General features: G+C 40.9%; 1 protein-coding gene and 1 long non-coding RNA gene across 3 annotated transcripts in view; one reads left to right on the top strand and one right to left on the bottom strand.

Annotated features, from left to right (window-relative positions):
- SV2C (synaptic vesicle glycoprotein 2C) overlaps positions 1-24,219 on the top strand; it is a 165,184-nt gene extending 140,965 nt beyond the window's left edge. The window contains exons 9-14 of the mRNA XM_061620461.1: positions 2,076-2,240; positions 3,234-3,367; positions 5,499-5,702; positions 7,036-7,195; positions 21,695-21,989; positions 24,145-24,219. Coding sequence (XP_061476445.1) covers positions 2,076-2,240; positions 3,234-3,367; positions 5,499-5,702; positions 7,036-7,195; positions 21,695-21,878 — 847 coding nt within the window. The 3' untranslated portion in view covers positions 21,879-21,989; positions 24,145-24,219. The remainder of the gene's footprint in view (positions 1-2,075; positions 2,241-3,233; positions 3,368-5,498; positions 5,703-7,035; positions 7,196-21,694; positions 21,990-24,144) is intronic.
- On the bottom strand, positions 564-18,323 carry LOC133381391 (uncharacterized). 2 transcript variants are annotated; one of them, XR_009761670.1, is made up of 4 exons: positions 18,189-18,323; positions 14,262-14,404; positions 7,018-7,182; positions 564-6,086 (listed from the first exon to the last, which is right to left on the bottom strand). It is a non-coding gene; the product is annotated as an uncharacterized LOC133381391 (long non-coding RNA). The 2 variants fall into 2 exon arrangements; XR_009761671.1 differs by lacking the exon at positions 18,189-18,323 and adding an exon at positions 17,165-17,329.
- Positions 24,220-24,684: the final 465 nt, after the last annotated feature.

The following is a 24,684-nucleotide window of genomic DNA, read 5'->3' as shown; positions in this document are numbered from 1 at the left end:
ACAGCTGTCAGTCAAAGATTATTAGAACAGCATGTAGCTTTGAAGTAAATGCAGTGGACATGCTAATATACAAAGCTGTAACACATTAGTACCATAGCTGTTTTTTTCTGATCGTTTACACATATATTACAAAAATGCTTGAATACATTTTTTTAAAAATGCATGTAATGGAAAGAGAAATAATAGAGGCTAGTTAAGAAAGTAAAGCTTCTGACCCAGGTGGCTTCATAGCTGCATATTGTAAAAAGTTTGCTTTAATACTGGTGAAGCCTCTGAGTAAAGTAATTAATCAAATTATATAAATGAGGATTGTACCAGAGACCTGGATAGACACCAACATAGTCATCATTCCTAAAGAGGGGAAAGACTGGTCACTGCATATAGGCCAAATATCTATATTAAACGTAAACTATACAATATGTACATGCATTTTAGAAAAAATATTAAATAGTATCATCAGTAAATATATTAGCTCAGACCAAACAGGCTTCATTTGGCAAAAAAAGATGAAGGACAATGTTTGTAAAATTTTACATATTACAGATTATACTTCAAACATGATGCAGGAAGCAACATTACTATTTATTGATGCAGAAAAGACATTTTTATAAGCATTTTTGCGACATTACAATTTTTCAATTTTGGACACAGATTTAACATAAAAATTCAAGTAATTTATACAGATCCTACAATCAAAGTCTGTGTAAATGGTATGATGTCCAAAACATTTACTCTGTCTACAGGCACTAGACAGGGGTGCTTCTTTCACCTCTTTTCAGAGGTCAGAGTATGGGTCAAGGTCAGTAATAGGATTACATGTACTCTGTGAACATGGTTGATTTTTAATTAATTACAACAAACTGTGAGACCACTATCAGAAAAAAGTCCAACATGGGCCTGGATTTTTTTACTCTTGTTTTAGACTTTGAACTCTGGATTCTCTCCCAAGTGTTTTGTGTATCACTGTGAAAACTTTTGCAGGTGTTTCTGAATTTAGGACTAGAAGTTTTGTAAGAATGGCATGGTGGATATTTCCAATTTAACATGGCAGAGTGTGAAATGTGAAAAATGCATGCTGGATATAGTTTACAGCCACTCTTGTGGCTGTATGATAAGCTCATGAGCAAAGAAATAAAAGAAATGGGATAAATAGTGCTAACCCTTACTCTAACCCCTGAACTTATACATACTCCTAAGATGTTTCAAAAAGTCACTGTTACCATCAGGTTATGGTTGCTTTCCTGTCTTTAGATGATATTCTAGGATTTGGAGCCTGAGATCCTCAGCATATCCTGAATATTTCAGTGCATATTGAGGAAACTCTTGAATATGTTGTGGAGTCCCTGTTCTGGAGAGTGTGAACTCCAGAACACAGGCAGAGTGCAATGTTACAGTTAAAAATGAGAACATTTTCCCAATTTCAACTTATAAAGTGAAAAAATCATTTTAATATACATGATTTAGTACAGGGATGGGGCATTTTTGGCCCAGTGGATCCCATCTCCATGGACCAACTCTGACAAGTGAGCAGGGGCACCCACCTGTCATTCATCTGACATTATAATTACAACCTGCCTGTCAAAGTTGACCTGTGGGGGAGTTCGCTCTGCCAGTGCATTTCCCACAGGATTTTTGATTAGCCAGAGTTTATCATGTTGTCCAAACCAGGAGAAACTACAAGTAATCTTGGTTGTGGTTAGTGGAAACAAGCCAAATTCAAACCATAGTTTATGAAACTGACTTGTTTTCATTAACTACAGTTAAGATTAACCACTTCTTATGGTTTGGACAACTTGCAAAACTATGGTTTAGTGGAAGCTTCAGATTTTCTCATGGCCATGCCAAAGGAGACGAGTACATGAACACAGGCAAAAGCTGGGTTTCTCAACTGTAAACCATGGTTTTCTATTATATCCAAACGCACTCTGTGAATTGTAAAATGCTACTTTTTATCAGTGCACATTCAACAAAACACTAGGATTTTGTGGGTTCATCTGAGTTTTTTAAAAATGTAATTCTACTGTACTTCTTTGAAATTAAATTTGTTGCAGTTATATACCTATCACTTTTTGCAGCTACTATGGATTGTCAGTCTGGTTTCCAGATGTGATTAAGCATCTACAAGCAGATGAGTATGCTTCTAGACGGAAGAGTTTTGAAAATGAAAAAGTAAAAGACTTTGACTTCAACTTTACTTTGGAAAATCAGATCCACTTGAATGGAACATTCATCAATGACAGGTTGAGAAAAATAAATTAGATCATAAATTAATTCATTACTTTATGAAATAAATCATTAGTAGTGTGCATCAATATACCCCCTCATTTTCATGCTTAATACTTGTCATGTTTAGTTTTGGGAGGCTTATTGTGATAATTCTTGATCATGCAGAGAGAACTTTCCTTGACATTGCATAGAGATTGACTACTGTGGGAAGTAGTTCATGTAAAAGAAGCAGAGATTGCAACCTGAAAGGCAGTGACATATCCATGGCTATCTCAGGCTATTGCTTGAACATTGATCCAGCATGATTTCATTATACTATTCTTTGAACTACATTACTATTCACTCTAATTGCTTAGGTATTTATTTACTACGTTTTTCTAAGAAACCCAGGGCTGCATTCACTGGTTTATCAAATGTTGTAACAACATTGCAACATAGGTTAAACTGAGATATATAACTTCTTTTATATTTCAGGATTTATTCTTTTACTTTTGGAGGTTTGAGCCTTAAGGATTATAGTTTCAATTCAGTTGGAGGATGGGAAACCAGCTAGAGGCTCTTACCCTCTCTTCTCCTCTGTTTCTCTTGAGGTCTGTCCTCTCCTTTTCTGGGTTACAATAACCATTGGTTGCTCAGAGGTCTAAATTAACTAAACTATATTTAGTGCTAACCAGGAATTGTCTCCACACCATGGTTTTATTTTGTGGTTTGGAGGCAATTTCTTGTTAGCTCTAACCATAGTTTGACTGGTCACATTGTCACCTAGCAAACCAGCAAAGAGAAGGACTTTGCATGCAAGATAGAAAGATATATTTCATGTCTGTAGCATGTTTATAACCTCTAAATCATAGTTACTTTGAGAGTATTGACTTTCAAGCTACCATGGTTTGAATGATATGTGACATTTAAATTGAGTCATACTGTTGTAGTATCTATTCAGATATACTTCCAAAAGGCCTCTTGTTATTCATGCTTTAAGCTGACTGCAAATCATTTCTATTGCTCAGGTTTACAATGATGAAATTCAAAGCGGTTACGTTTCAAGATAGCCTCTTTAAGACCTGTTATTTTGAAGATGTTACTACACTGAATACATATTTTAGGGACTGCACTTTCGTGGAGACCACTTTCTTCAACACAGGTATGCTGTGTTGGAAGGAAACACTGTTTGCTGTCCAACTCCATGAGAATCCCATTTTCTCAAGCATTTCTTGCCAGGGGTATACTACTTATATACGATTGCAATGAAATACAAGACAAATTTAAAGACAACTCTTTTTTCTACTAGTGTGCCTACTAACTGCAGTTGAATTGCTAGCTGGGCTTGTACTCTGTTGTCTCGGATATGGCCAAGCTTCCTTATCCATTTGGAGGAAGAAGAGAGGGAACGTTTAGCTGCACCAGAACATACAAAATGAAGGAAAGAGCCCAGCTGAATCATAGAATAGTAGAGTTGGAAGGGCCCTATAAGGCCATTGAGTTGACCTGCCCTTGATCCCTCTGTGATGAAGCTGCTTCTGCTAAGGATAAGTGCGCATGGCGGAGGCTCTCTGCTTATTAAATCATGGGGAAAGGTGAGCCTTGGCAGCTGAGGTCAGGTCAGGTGAAACTTTTAGTGCTTATGGTCAAAAGCCTTTGCAAGAATTCCAGCAGGCTTAATGATGTGTTACGCAACAAATCATGGAGTTCTTCAGCCCACCAGTGGGAGGGATCGTTCAGGATTTCAGATGGGTAGTTGTATCTACCTTCCATATGGTCACTATTTGTGTAATGTTTTTATACGCATTACACATTCTGACATGTGCCTGGAAGTCATTAGGGGAGCCCCTGTTTTATCATTTCTTCCTTTCAGGAGGCTTGTTACTGGTAAAATCTTGGGGCCTCTCCGTCATAGAACACCACCTCTGGAATCCCCTACCCAGTTTCCTCTTGAAGTACAAGAACATTGTAGATTTAATTTAAAATATTTATGTACTGTATCCAAAACAATTTACAATAACAATTCCTTTAAAAAATGTAGAAATGCAATTGGGAAAAAATCATATAGATGTAGCAGCAGCCATCTATTTCCCGTCAAAAGCCTTGGAGAATAAAAAAGTCTTAACCTGTCATCTAGACCTGCTCCAACCTGCCTGGGGAGGGGATTCAACCACTGAAAAAGCCCTTTTCACCCACTTAACCTCCTAAAGCTTCAGAATGGAGCCTCCGAGGCCCAAACTAACCATTAATGCAGTTAACATGTACCTATCTTCTAAGGTAAATAGCAGCAGGGGGTGATTAAATAAACATTGGGACCACTCAAATCTTCAAACCTTGGTTTACTAGAGGTTTATGAGAGAACAGAGAGCTGAAGTGGTTGCTGTTCTTGATTCTGGTGTTACTTATTAAGAGCAAAGCTGTTTAATTGCTGGCCATTGAATAAATACAAGTTTCATGCTCACAATACGTATTAATAGTGGAAGTAATTTATGTATATTATGTCATTGGGGTTTTCAACAATGATAGGTTTGGGGTGGGGAGGAAAGACAGGAAAATAAGGAATTTTTAAAATATTCAGCAGTGAATCTATGTTGCAATTAGACTTCACATGCTATCCTAACAAGTCAGTTGTATCATATCTCAATGAAATGGATGGGCTGGGAAGGAGGGAAACGATAGACTTCCTGGAGGGCACCATATTGCTGCTTTATTTTAATTTTTAATTTTGAAAATGTGCAGTCCTACAATGGATAAGGGGATCACGCAGCCTGCAAAGAAGGTTTTAACCAGACTTCACAAAGTGAAGGACAGTGATTAGGGGGTTGGACCTGATGGCCTTATAGGGCCCTTCCAACTCTACTATTCTATGATTAGGGGAAATAGAGTACACTTACTGTACTCTAGACCTTTCTGCACTAGAGTGAGGAAGCTCTCTGCTTCTAAAGAATTTAGTAATAATGGTAAAAGATCAGAAAATGGCAAAGGCATCAGGTGTGACATAGTGCAGTCCCATATGTCTACTCAGAAATAAGCTCCATTGAGTTTAATGGGACTTACTCCCATGTAACTGCATATAGGATTGTGCCCACATATGCAGATTACACCAACCTGGAATATGGTTTGTATATGACTCTCATGGAACCATACAGCAACATCTGATTTGTTACCTGAAAGTAGTCCAGATCGTACTGACAAAATACTGCTTTGATTTTTCTATTAGTATTTGAAATGTTTTAAAATAGATGCTTTCATGAGTTCCTGATATTGTTCTGTCATTTTCTTTGTGTCCATAGATCTTGAACCCTATAAATATCCTGGCAGTCAATTTATAAACTGTACGTTCGTTCACAACAAGACAGGATGTCAAATTTCTTTTGATGATGATTACAGTGCATATTGGATTTACTTCGTTAATTTCCTGGGGACTTTAGCTGTACTACCAGGGAATATTGTCTCAGCTCTTCTGATGGACAGAATTGGGCGTTTAACAATGTTAGGTATGAACTTTGCATTAAAATGGATTATAAAAATACTTTAAGCAGTCTCCCACCTCCCACTTTAAGAGTGCCAAGTTGATGGAGGCAGGGGTGGGGAGGAGAGCAAACATTCTTTTATAACAAATCTTTAATTTGTGTAATGAAATAATTTTCAAAAAGTTATTGGAACATAAACTCCTGTAGTGTCATACGTTGTGGGGCAGAGTTGCCCTTCTGACAGCAGTGTTGCTGCTGCTTACTTGGACACGTGGTGGTGAGGTTGAGGCTGTGTGGTGGCACTGATGGTAGCCCTGCCACCAATTTGGCACTCCCACTGATGCATGTTCATGGCCCTGTCCAGTTAAATTGCAGTGACACCGGAGTTGGGAGGGCAGCTCTGTGGTTCTGCAGAGAAACAGAAAGAAAGTCTAGCTAATTCTTTTTACAAGTTGAGAGCCAAGTTGGACTTTACATGTCACCCAATGGTCAATGGCTTTGTTTGTAATTGCAGAAGATTGAGCAGGGAAAGGTGGTATTACAGTGCAATTCTATACATGTCTATTCAGAAGTAAGTCCTATTGAATTCAGTGGGCTTACTCCCTGATAACTGGACACAGTCTTTCTCTTCTTTTTTCTGTATCACCTCATCATTAACCCAGCCTACTCCAGAAAAAGTTGTGTTTCTACTAAATGTAAAAAGATTTCTTCCTTTGGGTGGAAAAGCAACTTGGGGTGATCAATTGGGGGAAATGACCAGAGAAAACTAAGCAGGAGATTATTGCACAGATGTCTGTCATGTAATATCTAAATTGGTCTATAGGAGAACTAATGCCACTTTGTAATGAGTACCCAAATCCTCAGCATTCCAGATAGAGCATTCTCAAGGAGCAGAACTTGTTTGCTTTGGGCTCGCAGGTCCAGTTGTGCACTTTTAACCTTCCTGCGCCTAACTACTCCTTTGAGGCCTGAAGAGAGGAGAGCCTTAAAAGAGTATCCTCAGGCCTAGAGGCTAGCATTCCTTTCCCTCTCTTTTAGCTTATTCCAGGTGTATTGGTGAGCGACCTTTGGGGAATGCAAGAACCTTGGTGGCAAACCTTTAGAAATCTGGCTTAGGGATTGCTGTCTTTGGGGGTCTCTGATTTGAGAGCCTCCTACCTGTTGAACTGAGGCTTGATGTCAGGGCCTAGGTTCAGTCATTCTACAGATTGTTCCTCTGGCCCTCACAACCTGCTGAACCCTTTGTGCTGATGTCCAGGTCACTGCTTGTGGGTGGGAGTCATGACAGCAGTATGGCATGCTTTATAAAGCCCATGACAGAATGAATAGTAATTCTTACCCTTTGCTTTATGTGCAGGTGGTTCTATGGTTCTTTCAGGAATTAGCTGTTTTTTCCTGTGGTTTGGTACAAGTGAATCCATGATGATAGGCATGCTGTGTCTGTACAACGGCCTCACCATCTCAGCATGGAACTCCCTTGATGTCATTACTGTGGAGCTTTATCCTACAGACAGAAGGTATATTCTTAAATACTTTGCTTTTCATAGTATTCCAAATATAAAACTTGGCAGTCACAGATTTAAAATTATAATAGTTTGTTTTTAAATGAGACGGGATGGGAATAAACAGACAGTTTTCATAATGGAGGTGAGTAAGCACATGGGTTCCCTGATGATTTGCATTAGGACTGGTGCTATTTGACATACTCATAAATTATCTAGACTTAAAATAAACAGTGTATTTCCTAAGACTTTCCTCTGACATTGACCACTGTCAGACAGTATACTAAGCTACACAGACAATCTGGATTAACCCCAATACAGCTGCTGTTAAAGTCAGCAGCAGATAAACTTTGACCTTTTGCTTTCAAATTAGTAGTGCCGTGGTTATTTATAAACCTAAAGCACTTTGCTTTTATGGCACTACGTTTTTATAAAACTTCATGAAAGTGTCCTTCTGGTATCAGTAATTCCACTACCAAGCTCCAACGTAGTATTATTATCCCTCTTTAGAGGTAGGTTTCCCTTTTTTAGAATTTAAGAACATAATTGTATTTATTTATTTATTTATATCCCACCCTTCCTCCCAGCAGGAGCTGAGGGCAGCAAACAAAAACACTAAATACTTTAAAACATCATAAAAACAAACTTTAACACAAAACATCTTTAAAAACATTTCTTAAAAAAAGCTTTCAAAACATCTTCTAAGATTAAAAACGTTTTAAAAAGATTTAAGAACATATTAAAAAGCAATTCCAACACAGACACAGACTGTCATAATGGCTGTCAAGAACTTGCCAGTTCTCACCAGGACTCAATTCCCATGGCTAGGGCAATTGATCCTGACCAGGCACAACTTGTGCCTCCCTTACCAGGGCTGAGTAAACCAACAACAACCCTGCAAGGTAGGTAGACTGCAACCACCTCTTAAACCTGGTCACCCACTCTGGGCCAAGGGGAAACCCAAAGTGCCAGAAATAGACCTGCCAAGGATTTCAATACACAAGAGCAAAAGATGTACTCCTTGTCTTGGAGCCTTAAGGCAAAATATCCAAATATACAATAGTCTGTGGCTAATTGGCCAAGGTGCTGGACTGATAGCCAATTCCCCCCCTGAAATGAACACACACTGGTAAATAAGGTAGCTTTATTAAAATAAAATATAAGTGCAAAAAGTATAACAGCAAAATAGTTCCTTAAACCAAACACCCCCAAGGGCTAGGTAAAATACAGAGAGAGTTCAAATCACAAATAAAAATAATATCTAGCCTAATCTATACTCACACATTATGGTAAACCAGCAGAATAACTTCATAGTTCCACATCTCCCCAGAGATGTATAGCCTGGATAGCAGATGGGAGATGGAACCCCAACATCAGGTAGCACCAAATAACATTGGGGAACAAACTCTTGGTTCTACTCTTAAGGGGAAAAGCCCAGCAACAGCCAGGAATTAATTAGCCAGTCAGGGGGCTTTCTGATGATGAAATCTTCTGGAGCTTTCGCTCCTAACGGTCACACGCTCTCAAACCTTCTTCTTCATCTGGTGTTAATGGCAAATCAAAGCCAGAAAAAGGCCCTATTATTGCCACCTGCTGACTAACTGTGAAAACACAAGTCATTCACAGCCACTCATAAAGCTTGGTAACTTTAACAAACTGCCACATGGCCTCCAGTACCATGCCCCAATGACTTTTGTCTTGAAGGGCCGACCTCACATCCAACTTTCTAATCCCACCAAACCTCTAATCTTTCGGAGGACAGGATCCCTATCTGCCACATTCTCAAACCTTCCCAGCCTGTGGACTTGAAGTCCCAGTCTTGGACTGATAAGCAGGTGTTCTTGTTTACTGCTTAGTTAACTGAGTTCAGCTGTGAGAACTGACAAGCTCATTGCCTCTCAGAGGCCCTAATTCAGGCAAGATGTTTTCCCCACTGTTCCTTGCCACAGAACCATTTTAGTTAACAACCTTACAAACCAGGCGTTCTTGACAATGGCCACAGTCAAAGAGTAAGGAGCACTTAAAAGTGCTTCTCCTCTACATATTCCCCTGCAGTTTGTTTATTATTTATTTATTTATTAAAAAAACTTATATACCACTTGCATAGCACTATTTCGTTAAAAACGCCAAAGCGGCTTACAACATGTTAAAAACAACCACAACCATAGAGTAAAATACAGTAAAAATACAATAAAAACACAAGTCAACTGTTATGGGGAGGAAAAGCATCTTCTTAATTGCCTGCATCAGCCTGGCGGAACAGAAAGGTTTTCAGCAGGCGCTTGAAAGTTAAAACAGAAGGTACATGCTGCAGTTCTTATTAAAGAAAAACGTTCCCCCAGTTCAGTATCAGAAAAGGAGAGGCACACCCCAAGGTGCTAAAGATGGATTTGTTTTTATTGTGGGGAGGGAAATCCTCTTGTAAACATTCTGACATGGTTTGATCAATGATTCTTCATCAGAGGCAATGATATCTTCAAATTTTCAATATGAGGAATTCTTTATCTTCAAGCACCCATTAATTGTTTTGTCCCCAACTCACCATTGACAAGGCTAGGCGAAAGGAACTGTTACTAGCCAGTTCTGGTAGGTTACTTTAGTTACTTTAGTAGCATGCCATATGACACTCAGCTGATATCTCAGTCAGCTGTTAAATCTCTTTCTTGGCCCATTGTCCTGTATGTCCCAATATGAGTTGTTTACAATCCATTAACATCTAAAGCTTACTTGCTGTACTCATAAAACATAAACAAAAAGATTCAGGTGAACTATTTTGAGATGCCCTGCAGATACAAGCTGTAATATATTAATGGTTTTTCACATGCTGAACACAAACTGCCTGTGAATGGAATTGAAGCAAGTAGATAAATGTATGTAATGTTTCTTCAGGCTAGTTCAAATACCATTTGGTAGACACATTTTATTCATCCTATCTTGAGAACAAATTGAGGATTCTTGGCACTTTTTTAAAAAATGTACTGTTTTACATGTGCTTTGTTACAACAATTTAATAAATGAAATAACTTTAAATATATTTAAACTACATGTATTAAATTTTTGCCCTCTATATTGTGTGCAAAATGAAGGATGCTCTTTCTTTCTATTCTTAGGCCCCACCCACCTACCACTTTTCTCTTTGACTATAAATTGTGGGTGGGGAGACAAATCTCATTGCTCAGTAGAATTTTTTCTTAGTACTGTGGCTCTCCAGAAGTTTCTGAGCTGGAGCCCGCATCTTCTCATACCATTGGCTGTGCTTATTCCAGGCTGATAGGAGTTGGGAGTCCAACAAGATCTGGCTTAATGGTAGGACCTGGGAGCCCAAAAACATTATGGCTTTATTCCTGCTTTTTGAAAAAAATTCCCTCCTTGGTCATACATTTATTTATGTTGTATTATATACCCTGACTTTAATTCTGTCAGAAAACTAATTATTTAATATCATAATTTTGCACAGTGAATTTTTACTGCCACCTTGTGGGAAAGGAATATAAGAATGTTCAGTTTCCAGACATGTTCTCTGCTCATGCCATATAATGTGACCCAAAGGCAACACTAATGACTCCTGTATTGTTTTCTTCAGCCTGTTTTTATTTTTATTTTTTTTATTTATTTCATTTTTAAACCGCCCATAGCGAGTAGCTCTCTGGGCGGTGAACAAAACAAGATTAAAATACAATGTTTACAATAAAATTACAATAAAATCAGCAACAAGTTAAACGAAAAACATTAAATGAAACACATTGAACATTAAAATGCCTGGGAGTATAGCCAGGTCTTAACCTGGCGCCTAAAAGAAAGTACCGAAGGCGCCAGGCGTATCTTCTCAGGTAGGCTGTTCCACAGTTCGGGGGCCACCACAGAAAAGGCCCTAGATCTAATAACAATCCTCCGGGCATCCTGATGAGTTGGTACCCGGAGGAGGGCCTTGGATACTGAACAAAGTGAACGGGTAGGTTCATAGCGGGAGAGGCATTCCACAAGGTATTGTGGTCCCACACCGTATAAGGCTTCATAGGTCAAAACCAGCACCTTGAATCTGGCTCGGAAACAAATAGGCAGCCAGTGCAGGCGGGCCAGGACAGGTGTTATATGCGCAGACCAGCGGGTCCTCGTCAACAACCTGGCTGCTGCATTTTGCACTAGCTGAAGTTTCCGAACTGTCTTCAAGGGCAGCCCTACGTAGAGCGCATTACAGTAGTCCAGTCTAGAGGTTACCAGAGCGTGAACAACTGAGGCGAGATCGTCACTGTCCAGATAGGGGCGTAGTTGGGCTACTAAGCGAAGATGGTAAAACGCATTCCGTGCCACCGAGGCCACTTGAGCCTCAAGCGACAAGGAAGGGTCAAAAAGGACCCCCAAACTACAAACCTGTTCCTTCAAGGGAAGTGTAACCCCATCTAGAACAGGATGAACATCCACCATCTGGGTAGGTAAAGAGCTCACCAGCAGTGTCTCAGTCTTGTCTGGATTAAGTTTCAGTTTATTAGCTCTCATCCAGTCCATTATCGCGGTCAGGCAACGGTCAGGCACCCTTTAAATCCTGTTCTTCTGTGAGACGAACTCTAATAACGCATTCCAGAACCTCTGCTTGGCTGTAGCTTTTCACCCAACATATGCAAAAATTTGCCAGTCTTGCTAGTTATCTGATTAAAAAACTCCTGTATTTACTCCACATCTCAGCTTCTGTTGTCTTGGGAGCTTTTCAAAATTCTAGGCTGACGCTATGCCAGATTTTATTCCTTTCCACATCTGTAGTTTCAGACTAGAAGTACTGAAGAATTGTAGCACACTTCACTGTAATTTTTTTTTGCCTGACTTTCATTTTTTTATGTTCTCTTTCTGCCTATACAGACAGTGTGTGGAATTTTACCCTGCTTATCTGGCCACTGCTCTCCTAATCTTTTTTGGCTGTCTTTATTTGTAGGCTACTGCAGTATATTTTACTTCAAATATGATGTCAGGGAAGGCTTACGTGCAATATAATCCTGATTATTTCAATCTGCTGTCTTGAATTTACACTTTGCAGTAGCTGATTTTAAATAATCTCAGCAGATACAGCTTTTTTAGGCTTTAAAATGCAAGGAACCTCTGTTTAATTAACATGTTCAATCCAGTTTTCTAATTGTGGAACCAGAAACTTCTGTCCAACCCAAATCTTGGAATCTAAATAAACATTCACTTGGTGCCTTAGAAGGCAGCTTTGCCTTTCTTAGTGATAAACTTAAAAATATTTTCGGATGGTAATAACTTCTCACAAGTAACTCAGCCAACCCCAAAAACATTTAAGTGCTGCAACCTATCAAATTTTAGTTGTAGGGATGCACAAAGCCTCTACATGACATCTTGGAGAGCCACTGTCAAAGTAGATAAAACTAGACTAGATGGACAACTACTCTGACCTAGTATAGGGCAGACTCCTGTGGGATGTAGCCAATGTTCTCCATCAGATGTCCCGAGGGCTCTTGCGCTAGCGGACGGGTGAGTTTTATGTTGCACAACAGAGGAATCCAATGCAACAGTTGTGCTAGTGTAAATTCATTGCACAACTTCTTGCACAATCTGTTGCACAACAAAGTTACTAACAAGCTGCTTCTGCATTCTCTTGCACAACAAGGGCTCCTGCTGGGAGGAAGGGTGGAATATAAATCAAATAATAAATAAACAATGTTCCACTGGTACAAAACATTTCACCAGCAGAACTCTGCTAAGTTAGCACTATGTTGGAACAACCTTGTGCTCCCAAAACTTGTCCTTTTTTTATATCAGTAGGTATTTCTCGGTCCACTCAAATTACCCTAAGATATCTGTGGATATCCATGCAATGCTTTGAAAACCTGCACAGTTCCAAATAATCATTGTATATATGTAAATGTTTTTGGAAAGAGATTCCTTTTGGGGGGGAAATCATATGCACGTTTCCCTTGGTTTAGAGGGAAGCTTATCCCTGAGCTGTATAAACCCCACAATGATATGGAGCTGTGATATTGTCTGGTTAATTTTAAAAGTTACATCATCCCTAGCAGGAAGCTCATTTTAAGCAGTATAAATCTCATTTGGGGATATGTATGTGTGTTATCGTCTGAAATTTAGAAATTGAAAGACTTGATACGTGACTTTGACTACTCTGAATGAAAAAATCTTTCACCCTCTGAAAACTTTAAACATATTCTATTTTTTTCTACGTATCTGGGGCAATTGCAAAACTATGTAGGAAAGCTAATCCTATTTGTTTTTGCTTGTCCTAAATGAAAACAGAGATAGTGGGCCACTAAGGAGAACAGTTGACAATTTCTGCTGTGTCTGGATTTGAGAGAAAGTTGTGTTCCTGATAGGAAGTCCTGACTTAAAGTAATTTGATACAACCAATAGGTTGTGGCATAAGCACACCTTTCCTTAATGTGGAAGGCCTTGAATACAAAATTAGTTATCAGCCCACTTTTGAAATCTTGATGACCTGGACCACACAGGGAGATCCTGACATGTAGAATCATTTCAAACAAGTTAACAATCATTCTGACATAAGGGAATCCTAGGCCACTAACAAAAGGTCTCATGGAAAAGTTTGCTTCTGTATTGTATTGTGCTCATTAAATAAACTCAATACCCCATCTTGTAGCAAAGGCAAATCTGGGCCATGCAACAATTATTTCAGTGAAGAAGTTCCTCCAGGTGCACCTCTTAGGAAAACTGAATTTAACCGTGAAAACAGCACTCCAGTAGAAAAGCTGGGGCTAAACTAGGTGAGATTATGGAGATCCATTATAAACCCCATTTCTATCCATGTTGGGCAACTGTAGGAGACCTAGTCCAGTCACTTGGAAAGTGAAGTTTTAACCCTGTCCCCTGTAACATTTTTCCCAATGGAAAATTACCACTGAAGCTGCAGTTTGGCCCTACAAAACACTTACAGGCAAACCTGTAAGGTAGCAGTTAAGTTTTCCCTAATGGTGATACCAGCATGTGAGGGAAAACCTTTAAAAAAAATCTCCCCCAGTAGTATGATCCCAATCCAGATATTACACACTAGATACACACAGCTGCTATTAAAGAGGTGGGAGTTCCACTCTCAGATACTTACAAACTTCAGAAAAGATGACAAATGGTGGGACTCAATCAGTAGCAGCTGGTGAGGTGGCATGGGTGACACTGATGACACTCAGCTTTATTTCTCCTTCCTGCCTGATGCCAAGGAAGCCGTCCTTCCCCTGAACCAATGTCTGTCTGCAGTGATGGATTGGATGAAGGCAAACAAGTTGAAATTAAATCCAGATAAGACAGAAATGCTCTAAGTCAATCGTGGGACTAATCTGGCAACGGGGAATTTACCTATGTTGGATGGGGTTACACTCCCCCTGAAGACCCAGGTTCGCAGCTTGGGGGTGCTCCTGGACTCTGCCTTGAATCTGGAAGCCCAGGTCTCGGCGGTCTCCAGAAGCGCCTTTGCCCAGCTAAGGCTGGTCCGCCAGCTGCGTCCGTTTCTGGAGATGCCTGAATTGACTAAGGTGGCACACGCCCTGGTTACATCCCGGATGGACTACTGCAACGCACTCTATGTTGGGCTGCCCTTGAAGACTGTTCGGAAGCTAAAATTGGTTCAACGTGCTACAGCTAGGTTGCTGACCGGGGCTAGTTTTCGTGTTCACACGACTCCCCTGTTACAGCAACTTCATTGGTTGCCGATTTGCTTCTGGACCCAATTCAAGGTGCTGGTGATGTCCTTTAAAGCCCTTCACGGCTTGGGCCCTGTCTATCTGTCCGATCGATTGTCTGTTTACGAAACACCCCCCCGTCCCTTGAGATCCGCTAATGATTTTCTTCTTACAATTCCGCCAGTTTCACTAGTTCGTCTTTCAGCGACTAGAGATAGAGCATTTTCAGCTGTTGCTCCTAGACTCTGGAACTCGTTACCTGTGGACATACGTTCTGCCTCTTCGCTTTTGTCATTTCGCCGCCTGGTTAAAACGTTTTTATTCTGGATTGCATTTAATTTAAATGAATAATTAGAGTTTTTAAGTATTGGATTGGGCTTACTGTGACCTCTAAATATAGAGATTGTAATTTTATTGCTGTATTTGTGCTTTTATCTACATGTTTTATTATGTTGTTCGTCGCTCTGAGTTTCTGTGAAAATAGAGCGGCTTATAAATATTTTTAATAAAATAAATAATAATAATAAATAATAGTGGGTGGGGCTTCGTTGCTTTCCCGGCTTCCCAACACTGCAGACTACCGAGAGGGGCAAGGTCTAGGGAGCTTGGTGCAGTGTAGCAGCAGCGTTGATTGGGGTTGCCACCCCATGCTGAGCTCCCCATGCCTTGCCCGTCCCTTCTCCCTCTTGGAAAGCAGCACTGATCCATGGTGTTGGGAAACCGGGAGAGCAATGCAGCCCCAGCCGTGTTACAGCACTGGCCATTCCTTGACTCATTTATGTTGCTCAGCTCATAACAATTTCAGCCTATACTATGTGAACAGGGACTTCCTCTTCCATTTGGTCACTGTGCTTGGTGGTAGTAGGCAGTAGCTCTGCGCACACACCAGCCTGCCAGTCCATGATGGCAACTGAAAACTACAGCATGCACTGCTGCATGGCTCTGTATTATGTACAGAGCTTCTCATTGCCAAGTCACTTCACAGAATCTGTTCAATGTACTGCCTTCAAGTCGATTCTGACTTATGGCGACCCTATGAATAGGGTTTTCATGAGGCTGAGAGGCAGTGACTGGCCCAAGGTCACCCAGTGCGCTTCATGGCTGTGTGGGGATTCAAACCTTGGTCTCCCAGGTCATAGTCCAGCACCTTAACCACTACACCACATTGGCTGTCTACAGAATCTGTTAAGAAAAGCTGAAAAGCACCTTCTGCTTAAAGTCATAAATGATGCACTGCCATTGACTTTACTAGGAATTTTGCAGTGAAAACTGCTCAGAAGAAAATGTTTAGCAAATTAATAAGAAGAAGAAGAAGAAGAAAGTCTTAGAAAATAAAATTCCAAAGTCTGTATTAGAGCTTCATTTAGGCTAACAAAATGTCATAAAATAGTGTGCAAGCTTTTGAGTTCCCCAGAACTCTTCACCAGGCTGAATTTTATGAAAAACCCTCAAGGCAGGGGGTGAAAAAGGCCGCTGGTGTTTGTCAAACCATCCATGTCTTCATCAAGTAAGTTTGAGTTAGTGTAGGAGGAGCTAGCTTTCAAGACAGTTTCATGGGCTTACAGGTTTAATGTTGTACCACCGCTGCCTCCTCAGAAGAAAAAACATAATGGCTCACGCTCCCCCCCCCCATTTCTGCAAATACAACAACCAGTAGTTAATTAATTCTGCCCTCATCTCTAGGCAAAACACACATGCTCCTTTGGTAGGCAGTGTACACACATTACCAGACTAAAATGCAGCTAAATTATTCTTTTTCTCGGATTGGAGCAAAACTGGTTTGGTGGGAAATGCATCAGAACGCAGTATTTTGTAAACAAACAATAACAGGATAGATGTTGATTGTGGCTAACATGTGCATACTGCTTCTCAAACCAGCAGGGGATAGAAAGTAAACAGGAGAGCAGGGAGTATACATAGCTGTAGATGGAGAACAGAAAGGAAGAGATACTAGGTAGTCCATATATAAACAGAGGTAGAGCTTAAGTAGTGCTTGGTTTTTTTAAAAAAAATAGAAACCAAATTGGGTAGTCATTGGAGGGAATGTTTCCGTTGTAGAATAAGAATATGCAATATAGGTGCTGGATATTCAAACAGGGACTTTTTTTTAAGGCATGCAAATGATTGAAGCAAACAACTTCTACTGAAGTATCTTTTTTCTGTTCTTATGAGCATGTGTTCATGTATTTAAAGCAGTGCTTCTCAGACCTGGACCTCCTCCTTTTAAGTTTACACTACCTTTTTAGGCCCCCAACCATCTGTTCAGCAGGTGAGCACATGGAGGTCCTTGTGGACCTTATAAAGCTGTGCTTTTTAAAAAAAACAAACAAACCTGCTTTTGCTGCCAGTGAGCACGTATTCCTTTCTATTTCCCAAGGGTACAGGATATCCCATCATCTTGGTACTGTTTTTTCAAGCCCCTAATGCAGATATTTCTGAACCGATACAGCTCTTGTCCTATCTGGCTGCGATCTCATCAACATTTTCACAAGTCGCTCAATTAGATGGATCACTGGAAGACATGATTATTTCTGTTTCACATACGATAACTATCTTCTTGTTTTGTAAACTGATTATGTGAGTTTCTGGTTTTGAACAAATTGCCAGAGACTGCTTTTATCTTTCTGCCTCACCCAAAAATGTTCTGATGTAAAAGAGACTTCTGTGTGGAAGGACATTTGCGACTTGCTTTTTAATCCAGAATTTGTGGTGTAAATAAAGTAACAAAACATACTATTTCAAAACTAAACTGAATTAAGACATGCAACCTTTCACAGTAGTAAAAATGCCCTAAGTTATAAATTGGCCAGAGGGAGGAAAACACAGGTAAGACTACTGTCTTACCTTTGTGCTATATATATTTATATTATGTATTGGAACATTATTATTCAACCTGAGTTGCTGCTACTATAGAATTAATTGAATGTGCTAGTAAGTCAGCAAAATAAAGGGTGAGGGAGAAACAGCAACTTAACTATTCTGAACACTGACCTTTCTGTATTCCCGCAATGGTGCCCTCCAACCTTTTATGCCTGAGTGCTGCTTTATTCTAGCTGGAGTCCAACAACATCTGGAGGGCCACGGGTCCCCCATCCTTGTGTCAGGAGTTTTTATACAAAAAATTCACAAAAGCTGCATAAAGTTTACCACATGTGACAGCTGCACATGCTAGTGCTTTATGATACCCTTTCTCTGCCTTCCTAATATATGAGCATATCATGAACATGCCACAAGACAACACATGAAAGCTGACCTGTATGGAACCATAATGTGTGCAGCTGTCAAATGTGGTGGGTTCACAGCAGCCAGCAACTAATTAACAGACCATAAATCTGCTAGGCAGGAGGAATGTTTACCATTTGGGAAGCGCCGAAGGAGAATGCAGGGAAGTCGAATCCTTAAGGTAGTCCACAGGTCCAGAAACCAAGAGACAGAGGAAGGTCCAAAGCACAGGTCAACAGGGGAGCCGGAGCAATGTCTGCAGCAAGACTTGGCGTTGACTCTAGCAAGAAGTCTCCCTTTCCTTCCAGTCTTTTATGCTTGGCATTCGAGGCCAGGCGCTTACAATCAGCCAGTGTTCTTGCGAGCTCTCCTGCTCCTTAATTGAGCTGATTGCCTTTGTTGCTACAACACCTGTTGGCGTTTTCTCTCTGCTGGGGAAGGGGCAGCCTCCTGGTTGCTTCCCAGCTCTGACAAGCATGCTCCCTCAGGGGCTTGTCCCTGGTCTGGCGAAGGACCCTGAGCTGTCTCCCTGCTTGTCCCCTCTCCTGGGTCTGCGGTCTCCTTCCTCTTCCTCCTCAGATGAGTCCTCTGAGGGGAGTATGACAGCAGCATCCTTCTATTTCTGCAGAAAGGAATACAGAAATACTCTGGATTCAATTAGATGTATTGCTCTCATGTAATAGTCTCTCTCATATAAACTCCCAGTGATGGAGTCATCTTATAACTACTATTATGAGTTTTCCATTTTTGGAAACAGAATTGCTTGTTGCATTCGTCTTAATGTGGGGGCTGCTAGTTTGGATGCCTTGTCAGACCTAATTCATATAGTGGCATAACAACTAGTGAAACGCCTATTTTCTGTGAATTTCAGTCATATCACTCTATGACATGATGCTCGTGTTGCTCCTTCCAGGTTGCCAGCCAGCCACTCATTTTGGCATGCAAATGAATTATCTTAGGGCTCATCCAGACGACTGTAAAATGTGTGACACGATCGCTTTGTGTTTTCATTATTTTTCAGTCGTCCATATGATGCTGTGCGCTTTTGCACATTTTTGCACGATTAAATCCGCTCCTGCAATACCGCAAATCATGCTATTTGCTTTTTTAAACCGGGAATCATCTACTGTACCTTCAGGCACTTGGATGCAATACCGTGGACTTTACAGCTGTGGGTGGTTCTTGGGCGGTTCCCCATATCCCTTCCCTCATTCTCAGCCAATCACGTATTTCCACTGTTGCGCATGTGCGCAAATGTCTGGGGAAAGCCTGGGGAAAAAGGAACCTATCAGAGCAAACTGGGCAGCCGCTCAGGGTGAGATCTGCAATTGTGGTTGTTTGTAAACTTTTTCAAGGGAGAAAGTATTTATCTTGCCTAACCTCCACCTCCCACCCCTCACCTCCACATCAAATGTCCTTCTTGAACCTATTGGTCTTTGCTTCCAGGCATTCAGAGGCGAGGGAGAGGGGGGGAGAAGAGAAATAGAGGCTTTCCTCTTGGATTACAGACACTCAGGCACCCTTAGTCAATTTCGCTTTCCTGCCTGCAAGGCTACTCTCTTTGAGTCTTGTCAATTTCAACCACAGCCTGCAGGTTCTCTGCAGCCCAGCTGAGCTGAAAAGCATACAGTCGCTTTTGCGAAATATCACAAATACAAGCAAAAAACCCACAGAAGTTATTATCATATAAGTGGTTTGCTAGAGCGTCTCAGCCACCTGCAACCATAGAGACTGGTGGTCTACCTTCTTAGACATGACACATCGTTACTTGCTGTTCTGGAGAAATAAGTGGAATTGCAATCATGTGTATCTCCAGAAACGTTAAAGGTAGAAAAGCATACAATCGGTTTTGCGAAATATTGCAAATACAAACAAACAAAAATACAGGAATTATAGGCATATAAGTGGTTTGCATGTTTCTTTTAACAGAGGAAACACCGCAAAGCCTGTGCTGGTCGCTTCAGCGCAGATTGACACAGCAGCACGCAGGGCTGTTTGCCCGCATTCCCTGCCTGAGCCAAGAGCGGCCACCCGTGGGGGGGGCTGTTTGCTTCCCTCAGGGGCAGCATTCCTGCCGCCGAGCCGCATAACGGTCCGGGACTGAACCCTGCAATGAATGAGCGCAAGGGTTATGGGGGGGATTTGCCCGGCGATTACAAGCACTGATCCCTTGCACTGCCCACAATCCCCCTGGATGGTCAGGGGCACCTGGAGACACCCCCCCCGGCCAGCGCTGCTCCAGAGTGGTGAGCGACAAGGAACTCCATTACCATTAGGAAATTAAAACTTTCGCGCTCGTACGGTCAAGCGCATGCACCGCCTTGTGCTTCGTTGCAAAGGGGGAGTGGAGCATACGTCATATTTTTGCGGACCAATTGACTGATGGGGGAGTGTTATGGGCGGAGCTGGGAAAAAGCGAGAAGAAGTACGGGTCCTCTCGCTACGTGTGTGGGCGCAAAAAAAGCGGGGTTTTTTATTGGGAAAGAGCGAACAAACAGGCAAAGTGAGGACTGTCAGATGACAAACCAGATATGGAAAACGTGGATTATCCCGCTCCGTTTGGATGAGCCCTTAGTCAAGTACAATTTCATAAGTGACTGAGGAATATCCACTTCCATATCAATCTCTCTGTGCACTGAGGTCATTTTCAGAGGTTTCCCTAGAGCAGCCTTTCCCAACCAGTGTGCCTCCAGATGTTGTTGGACTACAACTCCCATCAGCCTCAGCCAGCATTGCCAATAGTCAGGAAAGATGGGAATTGTGGTCCAACAACATCTGGAGGCACACTGGTTGGGAAAGGCTGCCCTAGAGAGAGAGAGATTTCTAAGTAGTGGTACCTTGATAATGAAATCCTTCCTCAGTGAAGCCTGCCTGGCACTAAGACCATTATCTTGCCAGATCTTGGCAAAAAAGTTTTTATTGTTCCAGGCTGCCCTGGAATCTTAGCTGGAGGGCAATATATGCTTCTTTAAAATGAATGCAATAGAGTATAAGTTACTGAGGAAGTGTTTTTCATCATTTCAAGTGTTTTATTGTAAGCCTCCCTGAGTGCCCTGTTATAGGGTAGTAGGGCTGGATAGAAATATTTTAAATAAATAAATAAAATCTGCCCCAGTGCCTTAATAATGCATGAACTGAGCCTCTTGAGTTCGATGTATAGGAGTTTCTGGTTCAGCTTTGTTCTCTTTATTTCAGTCAGTCTCACTGCTGACATGGGGTGTGTTGAAGGGGCATGAAGGTGAGTGAATAGTAGAGTCCTTTTGTTGTCCAGGATTGTCAGTCCATCGTTGTGGAAGATCATGATGCCAGATATCATCAAATCTATAGTCATTTGGCCCCTGCACAATAATTTTTCATCCATAGCTGCATCTCCAGACTACCTTTTTGAGAAAATCACTCTCCACCTTCATATGAAAAGCATTATTTTATAAAGTTTGAAGCAGACCTCGAAGAGGCATATTTCACCAGTCTTTTTAGTACAAACATCTTGGACCCCTGAGTGTTGGCGATTTTTAGAAATGGTATATAAACTGTATACAGCTTCTCTCCTATCTGCTTTTATATCCTAACATATTTCTTTCCAGTGGTTTTAACTTCTTCTCTCTCCCTCTCTCTCTTTCTCTCTCTCTTTCTCTCTCAGGGCAACGGGCTTCGGCTTTTTAAATGCACTATGCAAAGCAGCAGCTGTTCTTGGAAACTTAATATTTGGTTCCTTTGTTGTCATCACCAAATCAATTCCTATCCTCTTGGCTTCCTCGGTTCTAGTATGTGGAGGCTTGGTAGGACTACGACTCCCTGACACCAGAACCCAAGTGCTAATGTAACTTGGGAAGGATTGTGGATAAAAAGCCATTTACAGTTTGTTTTCCTCTCTTTCCAAGTGTCAGATCTCCTGGTTGGATGGGCAAAGGCTTCAGATTCTCAGTGCATGGAAGGTGACTATATAGCATAACTCCTACTCTGATAATGAAATTGCTGTGACAGATATAATTCAACAAATGGAAGGGGGAGCAGTAACATGCCTCTTGGCTCCACCTTTTGTGTGGTTCATCCCATCCACTCCACCCCTCTGACAGTCACACATTTAGCAAAAGTCTGAAGGGGAAGGCCTCCATGGGTAACCTCTACGTGATTGAAACCCCCCAATTGTGCAGGATTCCCAATTATGTGAAGAAGCCTATGCTCATATAGCTATGTACATAGTGGCTTCCCCTTAAGATCTTTGCCAAGTGTACAAAGGGTGGAGCTGGCAGGGACACATTGACATTGGGGTGGAGCAAGCAGGCATGGCCTCTCTTTCTCCTCCATTTTTGAAGTGGGCTATTGTTCAACCGTTATGAATCCATATATGTGGACCCTTGTGTTTGAGGCTAAAAGGGCAGTTCAGTGCTGAATTAAACTGGTGTCATCTCATTGACCTCAGCTATATTATGCTAGGGTAGGAATTCTTTGAATTGGCCTCTTAAGAGTCGCTTGTTTCCAGCTGATCAGTATAAGTGATTTAAGAGGGACGGATTGTTGAAATAATCAATGACTGTTTTCATATGTGACAGTTTTCCTACAATGAGATCATCTCTGTGTAGGAAAATGTGTTTCAAAGCCATTTCTGAAGTGCATTGCAATTGTTTTGCTTGATCATGTGTACAGGGGTGTAGGGAAAATGTCACATCTGAAACAGCTTTTTGACATTCATAAACTTGAAAAAACTGCAATGTGAAAACTAATGCTTTCTGTGCTTGAGAGCCACACAAGTTAATTTTTAATTAAGCTGGTATAAGTAGAATCATCAAGGCCTTTCTTAATAATATGCATTAATCTAACATGCATCAGGAGATGCAGCATAAAATGGAATTGCTTTCTTAGGAGAAAAGGGAGAGGATTCAGTGTGGCATTGCCTCTTATAAACCATTTTGATACAAATTCAGATTAGGGCAGAGATTGCCTGTTGCAGTTCAATCTGTTTAAGATGAAAATAATTATGCATTATTTCAGCCGAGCTCCCAACAGGGCAATCAAAGTTAAAAGTGTAATAATAGAAATGTTTTCAAGGTGTACTATGCTCCCCAAAGTATGTTAGATTTTCTGTAATATTATAATACAGAAAAACATTGCCCCCTTTTCCCATTTTGGGAACAAAATTATTTCTGAAAAACAACATCTCTAAAACAAATAATTGCAATTTTATGGGGTATAAATTGGGTGACAACCTTTTTTCTCAGTCATGAAGGTTTACAGATTGGAAAGGAAAGACCATCATTTTCAACTGTCCTATCAAGTCTGGCAGTTGATTCACTGGAGTCATGCTTCCACCCTCCATGGACAACACAGGACTGCATACAACCTGAGCTAGGCAGAAGCTGCCCTATTAAAAGAGTTTCCTTCACCACTTCTGTCCTGATGGTGAACTGGTTTGCACAGCGCATTACACCAGAGTATACCTTACCATCACTGTGCTTTTGTACTAGCTTCCAAAGAGGAGTTCACATCCACTTTGCTCCTTCCCAGGCTTTTTAACTCAGTGTGGTGTACCAACTAAGGCGAAGTTTAGCTTTGCGTGTTGTCCAAACTTGAGGCTGTGGTTCAGGTCTGTCTTCATTCACCATGACTGTAACCACAGAATAAACCTTGGCTACAGATTGTAGTTAAGGAAGTGAGACTTTAACCACAATCCTAGGTTCGGACAACACGCTAAGCCAAAACTTGGCTTGGCTGGTGTACCTCACTGAGTTTAAAATCCTGAGTAGGAGCAAAGTGGCCTGCAGTCTTCTGCTTAGGAGGCAGCGTGTTCACACTAAGCCATGGTTTGACTTAGCACAGTGTGCAAACACTAAAATTATGGTTGTTAATGAGTTAAGTGAGATTTATGGTAGTTTACTTTCTCCGGATTAGGCCCATGTTGTTTATATTTCCAGTATTTTTTCTATGTAGGTATTAATGTTCTAATACTATTTTAAGCTCAAAATTGTTGCTTTATTTGTCTATCTAGTTTATAGAGTGCTGCAAAATTAATTAAGTTCTATGATTATTGTGAGCTTCTCACAGCTCTTAATGCTAGTTTAGGTTCTGAAAATAACCTTTTATCTTTTACAGCTTTCTTTTCATTTGGAGGGGAGTTGTTTTTTCATGTGCTCTTAGTCATTAGGGACCCTTAAGAATGAAATCTGAAGCCTCTGTACAGATTGGGAGTGATGATCAACTGCCAGCTGTAAACCATGCTTTTGACATGCTGTGTCCATTTAGATTGATGTGATGTTTTGTCTGCTGCCTTCATGAATGTAATCACTTGAAAAATCTAGAGCCATAAGTAAGCTTTAGAAGGAAAAGTAAGCATCAGATCCAAAGCAGGACCACCAGAATAAAATTTCATTATTGTTATCATTGTGTTACTTTATCAGAAACTAATAATGTTTTGAATCCAGACCACATCCTTGTTCAGGAATCAGGATGTAACTTTGACAGAATGTGGACGATAAGAGAAAATACAGTTTTAAGATACAAAAGAGAGAAATGCACAGAAAGGACCAAAGACATATATATTCATTTTTAAGTGTATGATACATGATACTGACAGATCAGCTTCATGTTTTTCCCCTTTCCTACATGAATGGGGAATACAGGGCTGGTCCTGCC

Source organism: Rhineura floridana, chromosome 1, assembly GCF_030035675.1.
Source record: "Rhineura floridana isolate rRhiFlo1 chromosome 1, rRhiFlo1.hap2, whole genome shotgun sequence".
NCBI classification, from domain to species: domain Eukaryota; kingdom Metazoa; phylum Chordata; class Lepidosauria; order Squamata; family Rhineuridae; genus Rhineura; species Rhineura floridana.
This window is presented reverse-complemented; position numbering and strand designations above follow the sequence as displayed.